Below are 18,924 nucleotides of genomic sequence, written 5' to 3'. Positions count from 1 at the left end.
CTCACTTTCACAGAAATACTGCTCTTGGATAGCCTACTTCTCAGCCTAAATTTCCATTACGTTCACTCAAGCATTAAGCATATTTGGTAAGTAAGAGACATTACCAGCCCTCAATAGCTTTTCCTAGGTGCACCACATTTCTTTCTATCTACTGACCCTACACCCAGCCTGCCAGCATTTTGACCATCTCAAGACCTGAATTCAGGCCTGCCATGACAACATCCCTAGCTTGGCTATCATTGCATCATACCTGCCTTATCAGTGACTGATCCTGTTCATTTCAACAACCACCTCTTTCATTGCACAGCACCTAATTCTCGTGGTGGAGGTGGACAGGAAGATGACACCAGAACCACTCCCCACAACAGCCTGGGATCATGCCAGTGCAATGTTCACCCCACAGGCTTCCTTTGAGGCTCACATACCCACAATCCTGACACCTATTGATGCTTGAAATGTATTTTTTCAATACAAATAAACATCAGAGCTTCTCTCCTGCTGACTGTGTATTTATCTTACTAAACTGGGCCACCTTCACTCTCAGCCAACTCTAGATGAGCAGCTTACCCTGGCAGTGCACGCTCAAAACAAATACTGCTTAACCTTCTTCACTTGAAACAAGGATAACTTCACCTGCCCACAGGTGAATTAAGCTATTAGCTTAAATGGATGAATCCTGCCAACATTTGCTAGCGAAGTGGTCTGTACTGTTTTGCACATGCAGAAAGTGAAGAGGTCAAACACTCTGCATCTCTTTGCTTCAGTCAGAACTTCACAGCCTTGAGCATGCACCAGGGCTGAATCCACCCTGCACCTCACAGCCCCATATGCCCTTAAGCTCCAAAAGCATCTGCTACACCATCACACACACTGGTCAGGGCAGCTTTCACAGCTAAGGATGAAGAAAAAAAACATGTCTTGCCATCTGTTTTGCTAATAATGTGCATAACAATCCAAGGGAAACACAGCCAGACGAGCCTACATGTTGACAATTAGTCTTCCAAACTGTACCAGAAATGCTGCCACAATACAATGACAGTTAATGCCAAGGTGTATCTATGCCTGTGGCACCATGAAACCCTTAGAGACGAGCCCACCAGTCTATGTCCAATAAGAAAAGGGGGGGGGGGGGGGGGGGGGGGGGGGGGAAAGTCATGAGAAGTAATTCCAGCAGAGACATAACTCTTATGTAAAGATGCTATTTATGACAGACATATATGTATGTATATAAACAAATGTATGTATGTACCTACATGGTTCAGGAGAGCAGAATTCAAACCAGAGGAAATACAAAAGAAAAGCATAGCAGTCAAGGGGAGGGAGCACCCATTCTGCAGTAGCGCACAGAAGAGTTTGACATATTTACTCCTTCAACAATCAAGTTCATTACAGAAGACCTTAGTCTATAAAAACATCCAGGGGCTGAACAGCAGGTAAGGGAAAGAATTATTTCAGCTCACAGGCCGAAACAAAAACAAGTAGGAACAGACCAGCCCCAAAAAACAAGCAAAACTTTAAACCTTGGGAGCCTCCAGTACTGGAGCAATCCTCCACTTACCTCTCTAGAGGGTGTAAGCACCTGTGCAGAATTAAAAAAGAGGTTTGACCGCAACATGCGAGACAGCGCCTGCTGCAGGGGGACCTGGAGCCCGTGATTCAGAAGGCAGGCCTCTTCCAGTTACCTCTTCCTAAAACACAGCCACCACCAATCTAATGAAATTGTTATGAATGTATACAGGACCAGGACAAAAGCAAAAAACCCGCTTTCTTCTAAATGTGATCTTACAAAAAACAATTAGGGGATGTCTTAATTAAAGGCAAAAACTGTGGCAAGTGTCACCTTTTTTCAAGCTAACAGCATAAAGATTAGCAAACAGCATGCATCCCAATGTGATTAGTGATAAAACACTGGAAAATATTTTCTATGAATCAAAGTGGATAGTATTCAATATTATTTGAAGAACAGCAGTGAAATTTATGTCAGAGACCTAACATAAAAACTACACAGGCAGCAAAACCAACAAAGTTGCCCATTGTTATTTTTATTCTGATTCACTTGATATTACAAATTCACATTTTAAGTTAAATTTCTTTAAATTTATCTTCCTAAAACAATAAAAATCAGCATTTAGTAAAGTCATAGACACTCTTCTACTTCTGCCATGTCAAAAATTATTTTAACAGGCTTCAAATATTATACGTTTAGTTTATTCTTTCAGGAAAGAAGGTTGAGGAATGACATTTTTTATAGTTCCTATTTGAAAAACAATGGAAGAGAAGAATCTGAGTGAAAAAGGCTGATGAATGTTGCATGAGAGTTGGTTTCAGACTCTGACTGGAAATGTTTATGCTGGTTTTAACATGCATTAGCTGAAGCAGTTTCTTAACTGTTCAGATTCCTGGCTTCAGGCTCTCCAGTAAGGAAAGCAGTATCTGTCACCAAGGGATTCATCTCCTTGCGCAGTCGCTACAACAAATATATTCATTATTTTGCAAGAGGGCAAACAGCTGCACTTCCTGGAATGTGCTGTAACTAGTCATCTTTACTGCCAGGTAATATTAGCAAAGCTCTATGCATTTGAAACAAAAGATGACGTTAGCCAAAGGACACTATAAGATTTCCTTATTATATGGCTATTGACAAAGTATGCTTCCTTACAGCTATCTTTTGCAAGATGATGTAGTTAACACAAGGAAGGTGTTTTAATTGCTGTTCTAAGCTATTGTTAGAATTTCATTCTAGGCTATGCAAATAACTTCAGCAGGGGTACAAATTTCCATAATTTTACCTCTGAAAAACAGGTTCCCAATCTACATATGCTACCCAAGCAAGCCTGAAAGGGCTGAAAGCACTCATTTCCCATGGCTGACAAACAAAAAAGGTGTTATCCCAAGACAGGAGAGGTGCATTCTCTGAAGTAGCACCTTCCTATAAAGGGGAACCTGTGAAGGTCATACTTCAGGAGTTGCTGCCTGTGTTTCTGCAGTCAAGCTGTACTTTACACAGAAACAGGAATTGTAGGGGGAAAAAAAAAACCCACCAGAATAAGTAATACTTGTAAAAATACATAGAACTGGACCAAAAATAAGTTTTCTGAATATAAATTTTAAAAAGTGCCTTTCAAAGGTGTAGTACTCTGCACTGAACTGTTTTTCTTCTAAATGATCTCAATAGATGACACCCTTCTATTTAAAGCTTCTAGAAATCTTAATCTAGATTTGAATTTTTTCACAAAAATAGAATATTCTTAAATACTTACATGATGTCACAACAATCTGGAAGCTTCATAGCTAAACGCTGCTAAATGTTAAATGAATTAAGCCTCATACAACCTCCATCTTCTTTTGCATTAGCTAAGAATATCTCTTTTCGGACATGGGACTCTTCCACATGCACATACGTCATGCTAAACCAGGGAAAACCATAATTACAATCAAATTTTCCTTGAAAATTCTTAAGCACTGGGATGTAGTCAAAGCCATTGAGACTGTCACCTGCCAGTTAAATGACTGCTTTCATTTTTCTCACCTTACTTGCCTTTCCTAGAGGATTAAGGCCATGCACTGTTTTCTGTAAAATTAAGTATACTGAAAATAATACAGACTGGCAAGTTTTAAAGCAGAATAACTTGTGACTGTAATTACAAGGTCTTTCTTTCTGTTTGGAACCAGTTATTGCCTATCTGTAACATTTTAGCCACACAGTTAAGAACTGTGATGGGAACAATAAATATGTTCTCACATGTGCAAGGGAATCTAAAAGATAAACAGGGAAAATTACAAAAGGCAAGCTTTTTTGTCCTTTCTTCATTATGATAAAGCAGCTAGGAAAACAGCTTAAACAACCAGACAGTTCTGCTGTATTTTCAACTGCAGAATAAATAAACCATCTCTTAAAGTGTCACTTAATACTGTCACCAAAAATAAAGGATTTAAAGGTAATATTCTGTACTTACACGTATTAGAAATATGCCAAAATGATATTTGGATTTCTAAATACTAAATAACAAGAGTTATAAATAACCTAAGAGTACTAAATAAGATTAAGGGTGGGAATTCCTTTAGAGAATCACCTCCCCCTCTACTACACTCTCTTAAGACGCCACGGGAATACTGTGTCCATCCCTGGGGCCTGCAACACAGGACGACATGGACCTGTTAGAGGAGGTCCAGAGGAGTGCCCTGAAAACTCAGTGGGCTGTAACACCTCTGCTACGAAGAACGGTTGACAGAGTTGGGGTTGTTCAGCCCGGAGAAGAGAAGGCTCCAGGCAGAACTTTTGGCAGCCTCTCAATACCTAAAGGGACCTTATAAGAAAGATGGGGACAAAGTTTTTACCAGAGCCTGTAGGGACTGGACAAGGGGTAGCAGCACTAAGCCGAGAGGTTAGGTCTAAATTTGACATAAAGAAGAACATTTTTACAGTGAGGGTGAAACACTGGGACAGGTTGCCCCTGTGAATGCCCCATCCCCGGAAGTGTTCAAGCTCAGGGTGGATGAGGCTTTGAAAGCAACCTGACCTAGTCAAAGTTGTCCCTGCCCATGGCAGGGGGGTTGGACCTAGATGATCTTTTGAAGGGCCCTTCCAATCCAAAATATTGTATGATTCTGATAAAAATAGGAACACACTGTCAAGGAAAAAATCAGAATGATATGATGCTGCAATTATCTCTATACTAGGCATTTCCCAAGAAAATTCAGGGTTAAAGTTTTGCTAAAACAAGAATTTAAAGAGTTAAGAAGGAACATGCAGGTCTGAATATCTTGAGCCACTTCCTTCAGTCTTATGTTGATACATTGAAAGAACAAGGGGGAAAAAAATGAGGTTTTGAGAAGCAATTTAAATTGTGGTCCCAAGCACTCAGAAGCTTTAATCACAGTAATTTCTGTATGTTATAAATGCAGAGGAGAACACTGTTCAGACACAGTACACTTACTCGATGTACATGTAACTACATGCAGCCATTACAGAGAAATTTAGTGAAGAGATATAAATCATAGGGAGAAAGACAACTTTAAAACACCTTGCATTTATGAATCAACTCAATAAACAAGCATTAAAACCAGGTGTCTGAGAAATGTTTCTGTGTATAACAAGGTTTAGCTTTGTATGAATCACCTCTTAAACTGCGTATAGAAATGGATGTGTGTTATGTAAGAAAACTATCCCAAATTATACTTATGACCAAATATTACCAGTTACTAAAAACTAATCTAAATGATTGCAAAACACAATAAAAATCAAGTACTTCTATTGGGCAATGTGGAAAGAAGTTTTATCCAAATAGAGAAGTCTGAACTCTTCTAACTCATGTTGAGCAAAAGGAGCTTAAAATTTCTAAGAATGCTTTCCTCCAGCAGATTCTTTTCAGCTTAGTTTAGATTTGCTCAAAACAGACAACACTTCAACATCCATAAACATATTTTCCCCGGATCACACAACCAGCTCTATAGCCACGAGCAATAATTCACTTACACACCTCTACTGTCAATAGAAGATTTTGTACTCAAAAAGGAACCCGTTTTCCTTTTGTGATGATTATGTCTTACTGGAACATCTCAGGCTGCTTTCATTTTACACTATTCAAATATCTCCAGGGGTTTTCTGGAGAAGAGCAGCATGGGAAAGAAGAATTTAGTACAAGTCCTGTATGGAAGGATCACACAAACAAGAACTGCAAAACTCGCTAGCCAGAGTAAACCTTTAGATGTACATATGCACATGTGTAGTGCCAGAGGCACTACAAGAAGAGATGGGTATAAAATTAGTTTACTTCCTTTTCAGCGCTGAAAAAAAAGAGGGTACTAAGGGAGCAGGCAAGTTATTGCCTGAAGTCCTTCCACAGTTTTTGAATTTCATCTTATTTCACTAATTTAAGTTAGAATAACTTCATTAAATTATCTGCTCATTTTCTCTCAGTTGCTAAGCTGGGCTGCCAAAATATCATTGCTCTAACTTTTTCCCTAAACTACACAGATTTGTGAATAGTCTCAGGGTTCCCATTTTAAGTATCTGAATTACTCCATCAATGCCCATCGATAGCTAAAAATGAAATTACACATCAATACCACACCTTGAAATAATTTTAAAGGAGAAAAAAAAAAAAAAAGGGGGTTACTTTTTTGAAGCATTTGACCAACTTTTATTCCCTCGAAACAATCTTGCATTGAAAGTTTCCTTTCAAGATTCAGATCCAAAATAGGCGTTTGTTTAGCTATAAGCTGCCACACATTAAGTATGACAGAATAACTGCTGCGCAATAATCACGCTCATACAGACAGCTATTTCCTATTTCAATCCTCAGTGTATTCAGCTGAAGTTTTCAGATACAGGAGCATAACTTTTGGGACACAATTACCTGGCATTGTGCTCTACTGCAGCTTGGCACATGCTGAGAGTCCCATTAAGTTGGAAGTAACAGGAGTTGTAGGAGCCCCTCATGCTCAGACATACCCCAGCATCCTCCCACCATCTACCATGTATCTCTACCATCTCCCACATGGTTATGTTCAGTGGCACATCTCCTAAAACTATCATCAGACAGATCAATGCTCCAGCTCTCAAATCAACTCTATGTGGATACAACTTCTGTATGGCAAGTTCTGAGAGCTAGTTCTCTACCATCATGCTATTTGGACAGACACAGCAATGGCTGTATCAGTCAGGACATAGCATCAAATTGTCCTTTGCAAGCTATTTTTTCCTCAGGCAGATACATTTAGGTGATACAGCCTTTAGCTGTTCATAAAGGACCACAATCCAAACTAAGGTGACCAGCACTGGTGACTTGGACAAGTGGTCAAAGATGCTCTGTGGCCACACAGAGTGGATAATGTCACAACATGCTTTTTAACTGAAAATTCTAGCAAGGTCTAACAGGTCTTGGTATGTTTAATTTTGGAGAAAGTTACTGTTTTACTGTACATTATTTCAATAAAAGGGGTTGAGAGTGGGATGTGGATTCTCAGCCCTGAATCTGAGGGGCTTCTGCTAGCAGGATGAATAGCTTTCAGCAAGCAGCACTCGCTCCATAGCTTGAAAATCGTAATTACAATATAGTCTTGTTCAAGGTATAAACAAGCTTAAGGCATGCTGTTTTCAGAGTTACACTGCAGCTCACTAAGCACATGAACAAATTGCCTCCAAATTAGTCAGGCACAGTAGCACTGCCCTTGAGGGAACTTCAGTTGAATTTACCTGAGCAGAGGAAATTAAGCAATGGTCACCACTCTTCACGCCATTTGCATAGCATCAATTGACAAATGTTTCCCTCAATTGTGCCATGTAGCCTCAGAAGATTTGTACTTTCTCACCTGTTCGAATGAATACAGGAGACAAATACCTCTCTGAATATGGAGCATTGCTGAGGGATGTTTACTTTTGGTAGATAACCAGAGTCTTGTGATATCTGTGAGGGCTTTGCAAGGCACATTATGTGGTGTGGCCGCCCCCCTGCAGGCCACCCCGAGAAGACATGGGCTGTGCACCACAGCCTCAGCCCATCAGGTGTTTCTGCTCCACATGGCCTGGTGGTCCAAGGCACCATGCCGGCTATTGACACATACAAAGAGCCGAGCCCCAGCTGTGAGTTTCAATTAACAGTACAGATGGGGTCTGCCAGCTTTTATTGATGCAAGCGTGCACTTCACAGCCACTGAGCCTTCAATGCAAACTTACTGTGGTGAAATTCCCTGAAATATTTTCAGCTCATACCCACCCAAAACAGAAATAAAATCTAGAAAAGTTTTAGTTCACCAATTCTACCACTTTCTCATAGGAAGCCCTTGGTTCACCGAGCACAGAAAAAACCTGCACTGTCAGATGGTTTTGGACTGTCACACTGGGTATCTAAGCCATTTCTTCTGTAGTATAAAGAGGCTTTGAAAAAGACCTCTTTTCTTCCTGGCACTGTTGTCAAATGCTTTTGATTAGCTTTAGGTTACTTCATTATGCTATTATCCAGCTCTTAAAATTAAGAAAATAAAAACCTCAAACATACATGAAGTTTTTATTTCCAGTCTTTTGGTTTTGGTCTCGAGGAGGTTAAATGAACTTCTTGAGAGTTCTCCTTACATCTATCCCACTATTTGATTAAGATCTGAATTTACTCCTCCTAGCTAATCATTTAATTATTATTACTTTGCCTATCTGTTAATTGCCATTCTTCTCCATCAATGTATTTATTGCCATCAAGATACAGAACACCAACTTTCAGATTTGTGCTGTAACTATTCACTTTTTAAACATGGTTGTAAGGCAGATAAAGGTGAAATCAGTCATAACTGCATTTTTAGCTATGGACTCCTGCAATACTTTTCTCATATACAGTTGCAAAACTGATTGTTAGATGGTGCATGCTGCATTTAAGCTTGGCTAGTACAGAGGTCTGGTTTTCTGCCATTTTAAATCTAAATTTCAAAGTACACTGCAATGATACAGTCTCCTTCCCCAAACTCAGTAACCTACATACAACCCCTTGTGCTTGAGCAGAAAATAGGGTTGGTTTTGTGACACAGTTTCCTGTGTATGTAGCAGCAGCACATACTCTGGTTTTACTCTCCTGCAGGTTTTACCATCTCAAATGCTGACTATTCATCAGCTGGACCCAAACACTCCAAAAATGTTTTCAATAAACCATGTTCTGTAATCACAAAAACTAAATACCTGGCTTGATACATAGGACTGGGTGCTTCTTGTAAAGTAGGACATTTACACAAATATGGGGTTTATTTTTTTTTAAAGATCTTAGATTTTAAAGCAAGTGATTAGAAAATGAGTATGCTGAAATACTAAGAAACTTCTAAAAAGCTACAGGTAACAAAAACCAACATACAACAAGCTTATTGGAAAACACAGGCAAACAGCCAGTGTTTAGCGGTGCCAGATGAGATGGACAGAATTGTCTAAACTGCGCGTAATAGCAAGGGCCATGTCCTGTGCCCTTCATCTTTGTATGTCACCTAGAACATGCTTTCAACAGATGGATCTTTTTGTAATAATCCAGACTTCCAGTACTCTCTCCTATCCAGCCTAATATCTGAAGTGGAAGAAATGTATAAACTGTCAGTCATCTGAGATTACATTTGAATCCCTTACAGGGATAAATGAATAAAAATGTACACAGTCTTTTAATGCCTACTGCTGACTTCACATTCAGTACTCCTCATCTATTCCCCAATTATCCTCCTGGTATTAACAACAAAGTTCACCTTTCAAGTGACTTTAAACTATCCACCTGCATATTCAAAACCACTTGTACAGCAAATACTGCTAGAAAATCTGCACAAAAGCATTTGGATGCAATCAGCGTACTTTCTGCATCATTGAACATTGTGGTGTTTTGCAGACCAGTACAACACAAATTCGTAGCTTAGATTACACAAATTTCTCTACAATTCAGTGGTTAATCACATTTCTGCTATTATTCAATGCTACATGTAACTTTTAATGTTTTCAGGAGCTCCAAGCAAAAATGGATTTGCAGATTTTTTTTTTCTTCAGCACGAGGCTAATCTAATACACCAAAAAACTAGAACAAACATTTTAATGGATAACAAATTAAGCGGATGTGCTTGGAAATAATCTATTGAATTCACACAGAGTAGCAGATAAGAACTTGATAGGAAATTCATGGAAATACAGAAGTATTGTATAAACCATTTCTAGAATGACATCTTCAAATGAGAAACACTTCCACCTATCAATATGTTGTCAACCTCCTGGGAAAAAAAAGGGCTGGCAGCTTAAAAAAAAAAAAAAAAAAAGTATCAAGATTTCCACTATACAGGTTATAGTAACAGATCTGTATTATCTTATTTCATTATTTCATCAGACAGGAAGCTAAATCATTCTGCCATTTATCCACATTATTATTAACACTGAATACTACTGGGTGTTACAAGAAAAGAAAACTGTAGTCAAACAGAGAAAAACCAATTAGCTTCCCTTCAGTGTGTTTAAGTTATTCTGAAACCACTGGAAAGCACAGATAGATGTTCAGAAAAACTTTGCTACACTCATTCTGAATCCACTTGAGACTTCAGCAGGAGATATCCCTACAAATGAACCTCATGTATTTTATATAATTGATTTTATTAACTTAGAAGTTGGGGGTGGGGTGGGGATAAGAAGTATTAAACCAGTATCCCACCAACGTAGATCTGTCCTGTAGCTCAAATGCAAGAGAGTCAGTTTGCATTACGAAGGTAACAAAATAAAACAACACAACTTCCTGATTGTTACACAAAAATGCTGTGATGATTTTTGTTATACAAAAATTTCAAGAACAGCACAATAAGAAGTCCTTGAGCTGTATTATTCCATATTTGACTGTAATAATAGCCATAATTAAACAGCTAAAAATACAGGTTCTAATCTGTTTTCTTCTAACTTGACTTGCAAAGTTTTGGGCAGCTAAGCAAACTTCAAGGCTCCTAAAATAAGCTCAGCTTTGTCTCTCTTGCTCTACCGTCTACTGACATTCTTCTGTTCTTCTCTGTATCTTACACACAAGGCTTCTAATTTTTTATTTCATAAAAAGCGTAATGAAGTTCCACATGCCACTAAACCCCCCTAGGTGTTTACAACATCATTCCAATCATGCCAGAAAGATAACAGAGCTAGAAGTGCTAGCAATACTGTAAGTAAGACCAAGTCTACACTAGTTGAAGGACAGGTTTTATGTCTGGAATCCCAAACACTACAGGTTGAAGGCCCAACAGCAGCAAATTATTTTCCTCAACATAAACTTGACAACTAAAATATATCAAGGACATAAAGCTCTAAGTAGGTTGGTAAAGTATCCTCAGAAGCAAAATTAAAAAACAAAACAAAAAACCCACAAAAAAACCCAACCAAAAAACAAACCCAAAAAAACCCAAACAATTCTGCTGTTAGTAGTCATAAAAGACAGTACTATACACAGCAGGATTAGATAAGATCTTAGTATCAACATTTATTAACTATAATACATGAAGATGAGCTGGAAATTTTTTAAAATGTATTTGCTGAACAATTTTTGATGATTTTTGTTTCACTTTGTAAAGAAACATGAAATACAAAATTCAGCTGAAAAAATGCAGAGTTTGTATTCCCAATTGAGGAAGAAGGACGTGGAATGAGCTGAAGGTGGGCAAAGCTTCCTCCGCTGTACTTGAAAATTACTTTAAAACACAAAAGAAAATAGGCTAAGCAAACAGACAAAACAAATACTCTTCTACCAGAAGGTAGCAGGATAGCATAAAAAACCACATATCTAATTGTGAATACTCAAAATTGGCTCAAGAGTTGGGGCTTAATTACTGGCTGTATAATTAGACTTACTTTGCCTATGTTTTTTATGCCTATACATACCACTTGGGGTACCTCCTGCAGAAGATGAGTCAAAAAGTCACAGGTACCTTCCAGTACCAACTAGTATTTCTCTACATTTTGAAACCACAGTATCTAAATAATCAAAAAAATCTACAAAATGTTTTGCAAAAAATGGTGGCATGGTTTTGCAACTTATTTCATATTAGTTAACCATAATATACCAAGAAAGCTCTAAAACCTGACTGCTTCATATAGAACTGTGATGCTTTATTAATAGTAATTAATAGAGCAGCAACTTCCTCTTCATTCCTCAGAGCAAAGCAGCACAAAAACCCCTTTCGTAACTATTTTATAACAGTAACACTAGAATGCTTTCAGTAAGTCGAGACACAGTTATTTACTTCCGACACTGTAGCAAAAAAGTTGAATCATACGTTAGGAGCATTTCACTATTTATGTCCGGCAGGGATAAGGCCTTCTGCTACACAGTGGACCATTTATGGATAAAAAGGATCTGCTGTGTAACACATGTTTTGAAATCAGAACTGCACAGCAGTTCCATGAGCCCAGAAAAATCTTTTCTCTTTTAGTGGCCAACTTCCAATATAAAGATCGGTATTTTCTATGTCCATGTCCATAAGAAAACAGTACAGATTATTTTATAAACACACACCACCACCCCAATATTAGTGACACCAGTGACCTGAGATTCTTGAGATTCCCACAGAACTGGTGAAAGACAGAAATTAAGGTTTTGTTTCTTTTAGGACTGAGTGACAGAAACAATATATTTATGCCCGGAGTGCTAGCTATCACACCCACCCAGCAGACTTCTAACAGAGAACGTTCCTCATCACCTGAAATCTACATTTTCATATTTTTCCTTTCAGGATTTCCACATTAACTTCCAGAACTTCTGCTGTACTTGTAGGTAAGAAGTTCTTCAAGCAAGTATAATATTCTGCAGTAATGCCAACATACTTCTGATAGCTCAGTATGACCCCATCAAGTCGGAAGTGGCCAGCACTGCTGTATGGGAACTGGGTCCAAAACAACTTACTTCAGCTAGAAACTAAAGAGAAATTAATCTTCATGGAGAATCAAGAATGGTTACAGAAATCATATTTCCTAATCCATCACTGAAATGTGGTAGCATATTTTTTTTTTTAATAAACTCCACTTTGGAATGTCTTTGAACAAAATTATCTCCTTTTATTGAACATACATTTTCCATATCAGATGAAAGATTTTCTTTGCCTTCCTGGACCACTTATTACTTAAAATGCCTTTCAAGACAGCCTATTTTATTATGTTATCTGTGTGTAGTATGTATGCTGGAGAAGATAAAGGGCTCGAAAATCAGTTACTGGTAACTAGAGGGTTTTTACTTCCTTCACAAATTAGGTATTTAACTTCAAAGCTCAAGAGACAAACGTGTTTGAAGATAACCACATGCAGGTATGCTTTCTCAGTTTAGACCTTATTTTCCCTATTGTCAGTACCTTACAGTTTAATATATTCTACCCTTATACACATATTTGCTACCCAGTGGAGGAACATCGACTAGAGTTATGGGGTTTTCATCAGTTTAGCTATTTAGGACAACCAATCCTGAATATATTTATGTAAGCCCCAGTAACTTTTGCTGACAAAACACCAAACAGGAAAAATTATATTGCCTTTATAGAAATATTTGATTAGCAGAAAGTTAGTTTATAAATATCAGATGAAGACGCTAAAAGAAAGTAAGCATGTGAAGTCTTCAACTATTGAACACCAGCCACTTTTGTTTAAAACAGTTTGCTGGGCTCTTACATTTCCTGAATATCTCTGAAGACCAGCTCCTTAGCAAAGGCACAGTATTCAGACATGCTCCCATAAAGCTGCGACACTAAAGCAAAAAATAAGCCATTAGTTGAGGAAGGCTTAAGCACACCACACAATAAACACCTTGCTATTGACCCAGGTAATAAATATCAAACTCATAAGGCAAACATCATTTCCACCAATTCATTCTGAATCCTGGGGCCTCCAGACACAGACACGAAACAGGCCACGTACTCTGCTGTGGATGCAGAGAGCCCAGCCCACTGCTCACGCACACCTCCTCCAGATGATTTAACAACTATCACTCATGGTCAGACATGTATCCAAGAAACTACCACCACCAATGACTGCATCTAGCCTGACTTCCACAGGATAACACTACTGCATTATTCTATAAATTGGGAAAAAATGCCGTGTTTTAACATGTCTTGTTCTGTTGATCCTGTAACATACACTGAACTTCAAAACTAGACATTTAAAAATACCCAACCCTATTTCTGGAGAAAAATGAGACCTTGGATTAAGCCAGGCATATTTAATACTAAACCTCACCTATTAGGAGATACACTTCTAGTTAATGAGAAGCATTGAAAGAAATGCAGATTTTGGTACTGATATCTTCTGGACTTAATCCTCCAACATAGATCTTATTAACTTACCAATGACAGCTAACTGTCACTTAAAAGGCATGCAAAATTCCTGTAAAGTTTTCTCAAGACCTAAGACACTTACTTTTCAGCATCTGGGTTTCTAAATAAAAACAGAATTGAAATTAAGGATTAGCTTTAACTTGCATTGTTTAAAGGGTATGTGTTTTGATTGATACTCAGACTCACACACCTGCTTTACTGTATTCAGGGCTGCTGCAGAGATCCCAGGAAGCACCACAGTGAAAGAAAAGAAAAAGAAAGAATTGATGTTTGGCTGCAAGCGACAGCAGCAACGACCGGTTCAGAAAACAGCACCTGAAGCACAGGATAATCAGCTTCTAATTTAAATCATGTATTCTGTGCTATTCCCCTACTTAGAGACTTGTTAGAGACACTAATGAAACAGGCATGTGCCACTAGTCTGCAAATTACATACCTCAGTCTCAGGGCACAGAGTTCACACTTCTCAGTGGGGGTGAGGTCAGCCTATCTTCAAGTTAAAAAGGGAAATTCTTGTTTAAGCAAAGCATTACATGAGAAAGAGAGTGTAAAAATGCAAAGTAAAACTTCTTGCTTGCTTAACTGATCAAATGCCATCTTAACTTCTACTTGACCACAAATAACATTTATTCTGGGTCTTATGATCTGGAGATGCTGGAGGCATATGGGAAAAAAATAACCCATAACTAATTTCAAGCCATACTTACTTTCTTTGATTATAAGGCCAGTCTCAAATAAAGAGGATTTCCTGCTACATCACAGTTGAAAAATGCTGCAAACATTTCTATTACAGATCAGATACACAACACAGCTGCTCATGCCTGTGAGTATATAGACACAAGCCCCCCCCCCCCAACTCTAAAAAGTCCCTAAGTTACTTTCCCATTAAATCATCAACTCTTGTAGCACCACATTCTGTGTGTCAATACCTCATACAAAAGACAAAAGCACTAGAATTTGTTAAATCGAGATACATATCACTGGAATATGTCTTTTCACTGTTCAGGATATATTGTAGACACACTGTACTTCCCCTGTGAGAAAATTCTTCCTATATACTTCATTTTCAGTTAAATTTAGTTTTGTTCATCAGACAAATCGGATCCACAAAACCTAACTTAAAGCATAAGAAATCTGTCAGTGGGGGAAGATGAAAGTAACTTGAACAATTTGCCTAATGGTGGGAAAATACAAGAAATAGCAAGAAATACCTACAAAGGCTGGGGGAAGGTGGTGGTGGTGATGAAGACAGAAACGAAGCAAAGTACAATCCAAATGCTTTGTATTATATCTCAGTGGGGTAAGAAGCTATAAACCCAATTTACCCAGAGAGTAGTCAAAGCTGCTAGAAGGCAATCAATATAGTAAAAACTATGGAAAACATAGTATGAACCATTTAGATTAGGCAGACAATTCAAGTAGATATATCCAATGTTAAAATATTGACAAATATAAAAAGGGAAAAAAGTTACCAAGTTATCTTTTTACTGTTCATGTATGAGAATTAATAGAACAACTAAAGCGAAATTGTAGGCCAAAACCTCTACTGAGAGGTAAACGCAAGAGGGAACATCTGTAATCTGGAAGAAAGATCATCATAAAGATGTAACTTCTCTTGAACCAGCTAATGTTTACATACCATATTCTGTTATTGAGTATTTTTTTTATTTGTACAAAAACCTCTGTAGGGATGCATTATATGCTTTAAAGATTACTAGGCATTTTACTGTCCATCACTTGGAGGACTTCACATGCTGAAATAAGTTGACCAACGTTAAGATTTCTCAACCATTCGATTATTTCCTCAGCCATTTCAAGCAGCAATTATTATTTACCTAGTAGCAAGTATTTAAAGAAAACTCAAAATAGGCCAATTAAGCCACAAAGTACACTGAAATCTAGGTTTAGTCAGATTAGGCTTGTTACTATTTAACGGAAATGAGCAGCTTCCTGTTGTCAGGGCAAACAGCAAGTAACGTCTACAGCAAGCCTCAGTGTTCCATCCTCCTACAAAGATTTGTGCCACAACTTTTCTTCTGATAAGATTCCACATTAAATTTGCTTCCATGTTAAATAAAAATAGGCATGTAAATGCACTAGACCATCTTAGTCACTTCCTCCTGCTCCTAAGCACGTACCGAGTTCAACAAATTTTGTCTTCCAAGTAAAGGTCTCAGACCTCCTTCCCCTGCAAAAGTCTCACTCTCTGGATTTTTATCCCCTACCAGTTCCTGTTTATAGCCTCAGCAAAATTTTATGCAGTTTATTTGAGAGATAGTAGATGATTCCCACCTCTTAGAAAATAAGCCTTTTGGAAAGAAGTAGTGAGGAACATCCAAACACCTTCTTAGCCTAATACTTGAGAAGCTGATTCCCTACAGGATGGTTGGGGTTTTTTTCCCCTCCTCATTATCACTGTTTAAATGAGGCAAAGGTACCCATACATATAACATTCAGTACATCATTTGATTAATTTGGAGAAGACCTTTAAGTTCACCGAGTTCCACCATTCACCTAGCGCTTCCAAGCCCACCACTACAATGCCCTTAAGTGCCACGCTTACATGTCTTTTAAATAACTCCAGGGGTGGTGACTCTACCGCTTGCCTGGGCAGCCTGTTCCAGTGCTCAAACCCCTTCAGTGAAGATTTTTTTTCCTAATACCCAATATAAATATCCCCTGGTGCAACTTCAGGTCACTATTTAAAACCCTGAGGCCTGCAAACTCATGACGTTACATTTTTGCACTATTCATGCCTATCAACAATACAAGTAGCATGATGAGGAAGGGAAGGCATTCAGCCTTGTTTCAGGTTTTAAAAGCTCAGACTTCCAGGGTCTACAAAGTTTACCAAAATGCTCATTAATCACTGTGAGGTAGAAATAATAATCAAAAGCTACCACAAACAAAGATTCCCACCGAAAGCCATTAAACGGAAGCGTTATAAGCAATACAGAGCATCAATGTATTTTCCTATGTTTTTAAACAACATCTGTCTAACCTAATGTGCTTACCACAGAACAGCAACGATGTGCAGGATCAGGAGATCAGGGACTCCTTTATAGATATGGCACAGCATGACCTGTGCTGCCCCTGCCATACCCACCTTGGGTCTGCCAGTAAAGAATGGTAACGCTGGATCTCACAGTGATGCCCACAAGTGATTAGGTTCAGACCAGACCTGTGGTTTGTGGTACCTGGAAGGCTCATCTGCTACCCCAAAGGCTGCAAGTGCTTGGCTCTGCTATCACCACGCTTTCAAAGCAAATTCTTATTTAGAGCTGAGAAGAGATAAGCAGAGCTGGCAGCAGTCAACCCAGCCAGTGAGTGTAACTAACAGCTCCTCACCTGGTGCATACCACTGCTTGGAGCAGTTTTGACTGGGCAGTTTGTAACAGGAGTAGTTTTGCTAGTCGGTTACAGGAAATAATTTGCAAAGGAGTGTAACTGAAACAAGGCACGTACAGAGCAACACACCGTTTGGACTGCACTTTGCTTTACCAATCCATATGTGTGATAAAGTAAGATGGCAAACGTGCACCCCTAGAGACACATAGACCTTCAGCACGTAAAGTCTGACCAACCAGTCTTCTAAAAGCAAAAAGCTTTTTTTTTTTTTTGAAAAAAACCTAATTAAATCTAAATCAATGAACGATGATCCTTCTTATTTAATTAGATGTAAATAAGACACAAACTGATCTTACTAGCAGAATTTTCGCTGGTAGTCTTTCAGAAGCAGCCTCGCGTATCTCAGGAAAGTTTGCCTTTTACCAGCAGCACGCAGAGCTCGGCTGGGTGACCACACTTGTCGCCTTTGCTCAAGAGCCGCAGATCTGTTCCGTGTGTGCCCCAGCACACCCTGAGGGGGGCGACGGCTCGGTCCGGGCGAAAGCAAGGGTATCTCTGAAAAAAGGAGAAAGCTGCCCCGCTGCCGGGACGGGCGTCAGGGGCCGGCGCTGCGCCTCTCCGAGCAGAGGCACGCGTACCGCTCTCACCGAGCGCAGCTCTGCTCGGCGCTCCATGCCGAGCGCTCCGGGGCCGCTCCCACGGGGAGCTGCCTCGCGCCGGTTCCGGGGCTCCGCGGCGCCGGCCGCCGCCGGGGCAGGAGAGCGGCAGCCACCGGCCCCTGCCCCGGCCCCGCGGGAGCTGCCCGAGTCCCGCCCCGGCCGCCCCAGCTCGCCCCCCTCGCTGAAGTAACTCCGGGACGGCACCGGGAGCCCAGCTCTGCCCTCCAGGGGCACCTGCAGCCGCCGGGCAGCCGGACCCCCGCGGCCGCCCCCTCAGCGGGGAGGATGCCAGGGCGCCGCCGGGCGGCCAGGCCTTACCCGCCCTGCCGGGCGCGGGCCCGCCTTTCCCGCGGGCAAGGCTGCTGCCCGCTCCCGCCGGCGGCGCGCAGGGGCAGGGCCCGCCCGGTGCGGCGGGCGCGGGACCCCGCGGCGCGGAGCGCGGGCACTTACTTGTGTGCGCACGGGACGGGGACGGCGGCGCCTCCTCAGGGCTGGCGGCGGCGGCGGCGGCGGGAGCGGCACTGCCGGGGCGGTGCGGGCGCGGCAGAGGCAACCCCGGCTCCCCGCGCCGCGGGGCGGGGCGCGGCCTTGGCGGGCGGGACAGGGGCGGCTCTGCCCTCCGCGGCCCGGCGCCGCCGCTAGCCCCGCGGCGGGGGACGGCCGGGCAGCCCCCCGCGGCGGGCTCGGGAAGGCCGGGCAGCCCCCCGCGGCGGGGGAAGGCCGGGCAGCCCCCCGCGGCGGGGGAAGGCCGGGCAGCCCCCTGCGGCGGGGGAAGGCCGGGCAGCCCCCTGCGGCGGGCCGGCGATAGGCCGGGCAGCCCCCCGGCCCTCAGCCCCACTCGAACTGCCGCCGCCCCGCACCTGGGCGAGCGGCCCGTCGCGGCGGGCATGCGGCGCAGCGAGGCTGCCCTGCTGCAGGGCACAGGCCGGGGAAAGCTTCGGGGGGGTACACACGCCTGCGAAGGGCAGCACCGTCCCAGTGCCTGACTCTGAGGTACAGTTTTCTTTGCTTCTTGCCTTGCTGCCCAAGAAAGAGCTACAAATATTGCAAGGACAATCCCCAAACCAACCCGTTCTTTCGTTCTACTGAGCTGCACGCTGAGCTATTTTTAATTCTGGCAGCAGCT

At 41.2% G+C, this 18,924-nt stretch overlaps 1 protein-coding gene across 4 annotated transcripts in view; it reads right to left on the bottom strand.

Annotated features, from left to right (window-relative positions):
* The window catches only part of TNFAIP8 (TNF alpha induced protein 8), a 66,264-nt gene extending 47,881 nt beyond the window's left edge, over positions 1-18,383 (bottom strand). Inside the window, exons 1-2 of one of the 4 annotated variants that reach the window (XM_055791080.1) lie at positions 18,249-18,383; positions 17,496-17,719 (exon numbers count right to left, since the gene is read on the bottom strand). Coding sequence is in view for 2 of the 4 variants with exons in the window: in XM_055791083.1 (XP_055647058.1) it covers position 18,249 (1 nt within the window). In the remaining 2 variants the exon portion in view is untranslated. The other 3 variants (XM_055791081.1, XM_055791083.1, XM_013297214.3) reach the window with 3 other exon arrangements.
* Between the last annotated feature and the right edge of the window lie 541 nt (positions 18,384-18,924).

Source organism: Falco peregrinus, chromosome Z (assembly GCF_023634155.1).
Source record: "Falco peregrinus isolate bFalPer1 chromosome Z, bFalPer1.pri, whole genome shotgun sequence".
In the NCBI taxonomy this organism is placed as follows: Eukaryota; Metazoa; Chordata; class Aves; order Falconiformes; family Falconidae; genus Falco; species Falco peregrinus.
The sequence above is the reverse complement of the archived record's forward strand: the minus strand, read 5'-3'. Positions and strand labels throughout refer to the sequence as shown.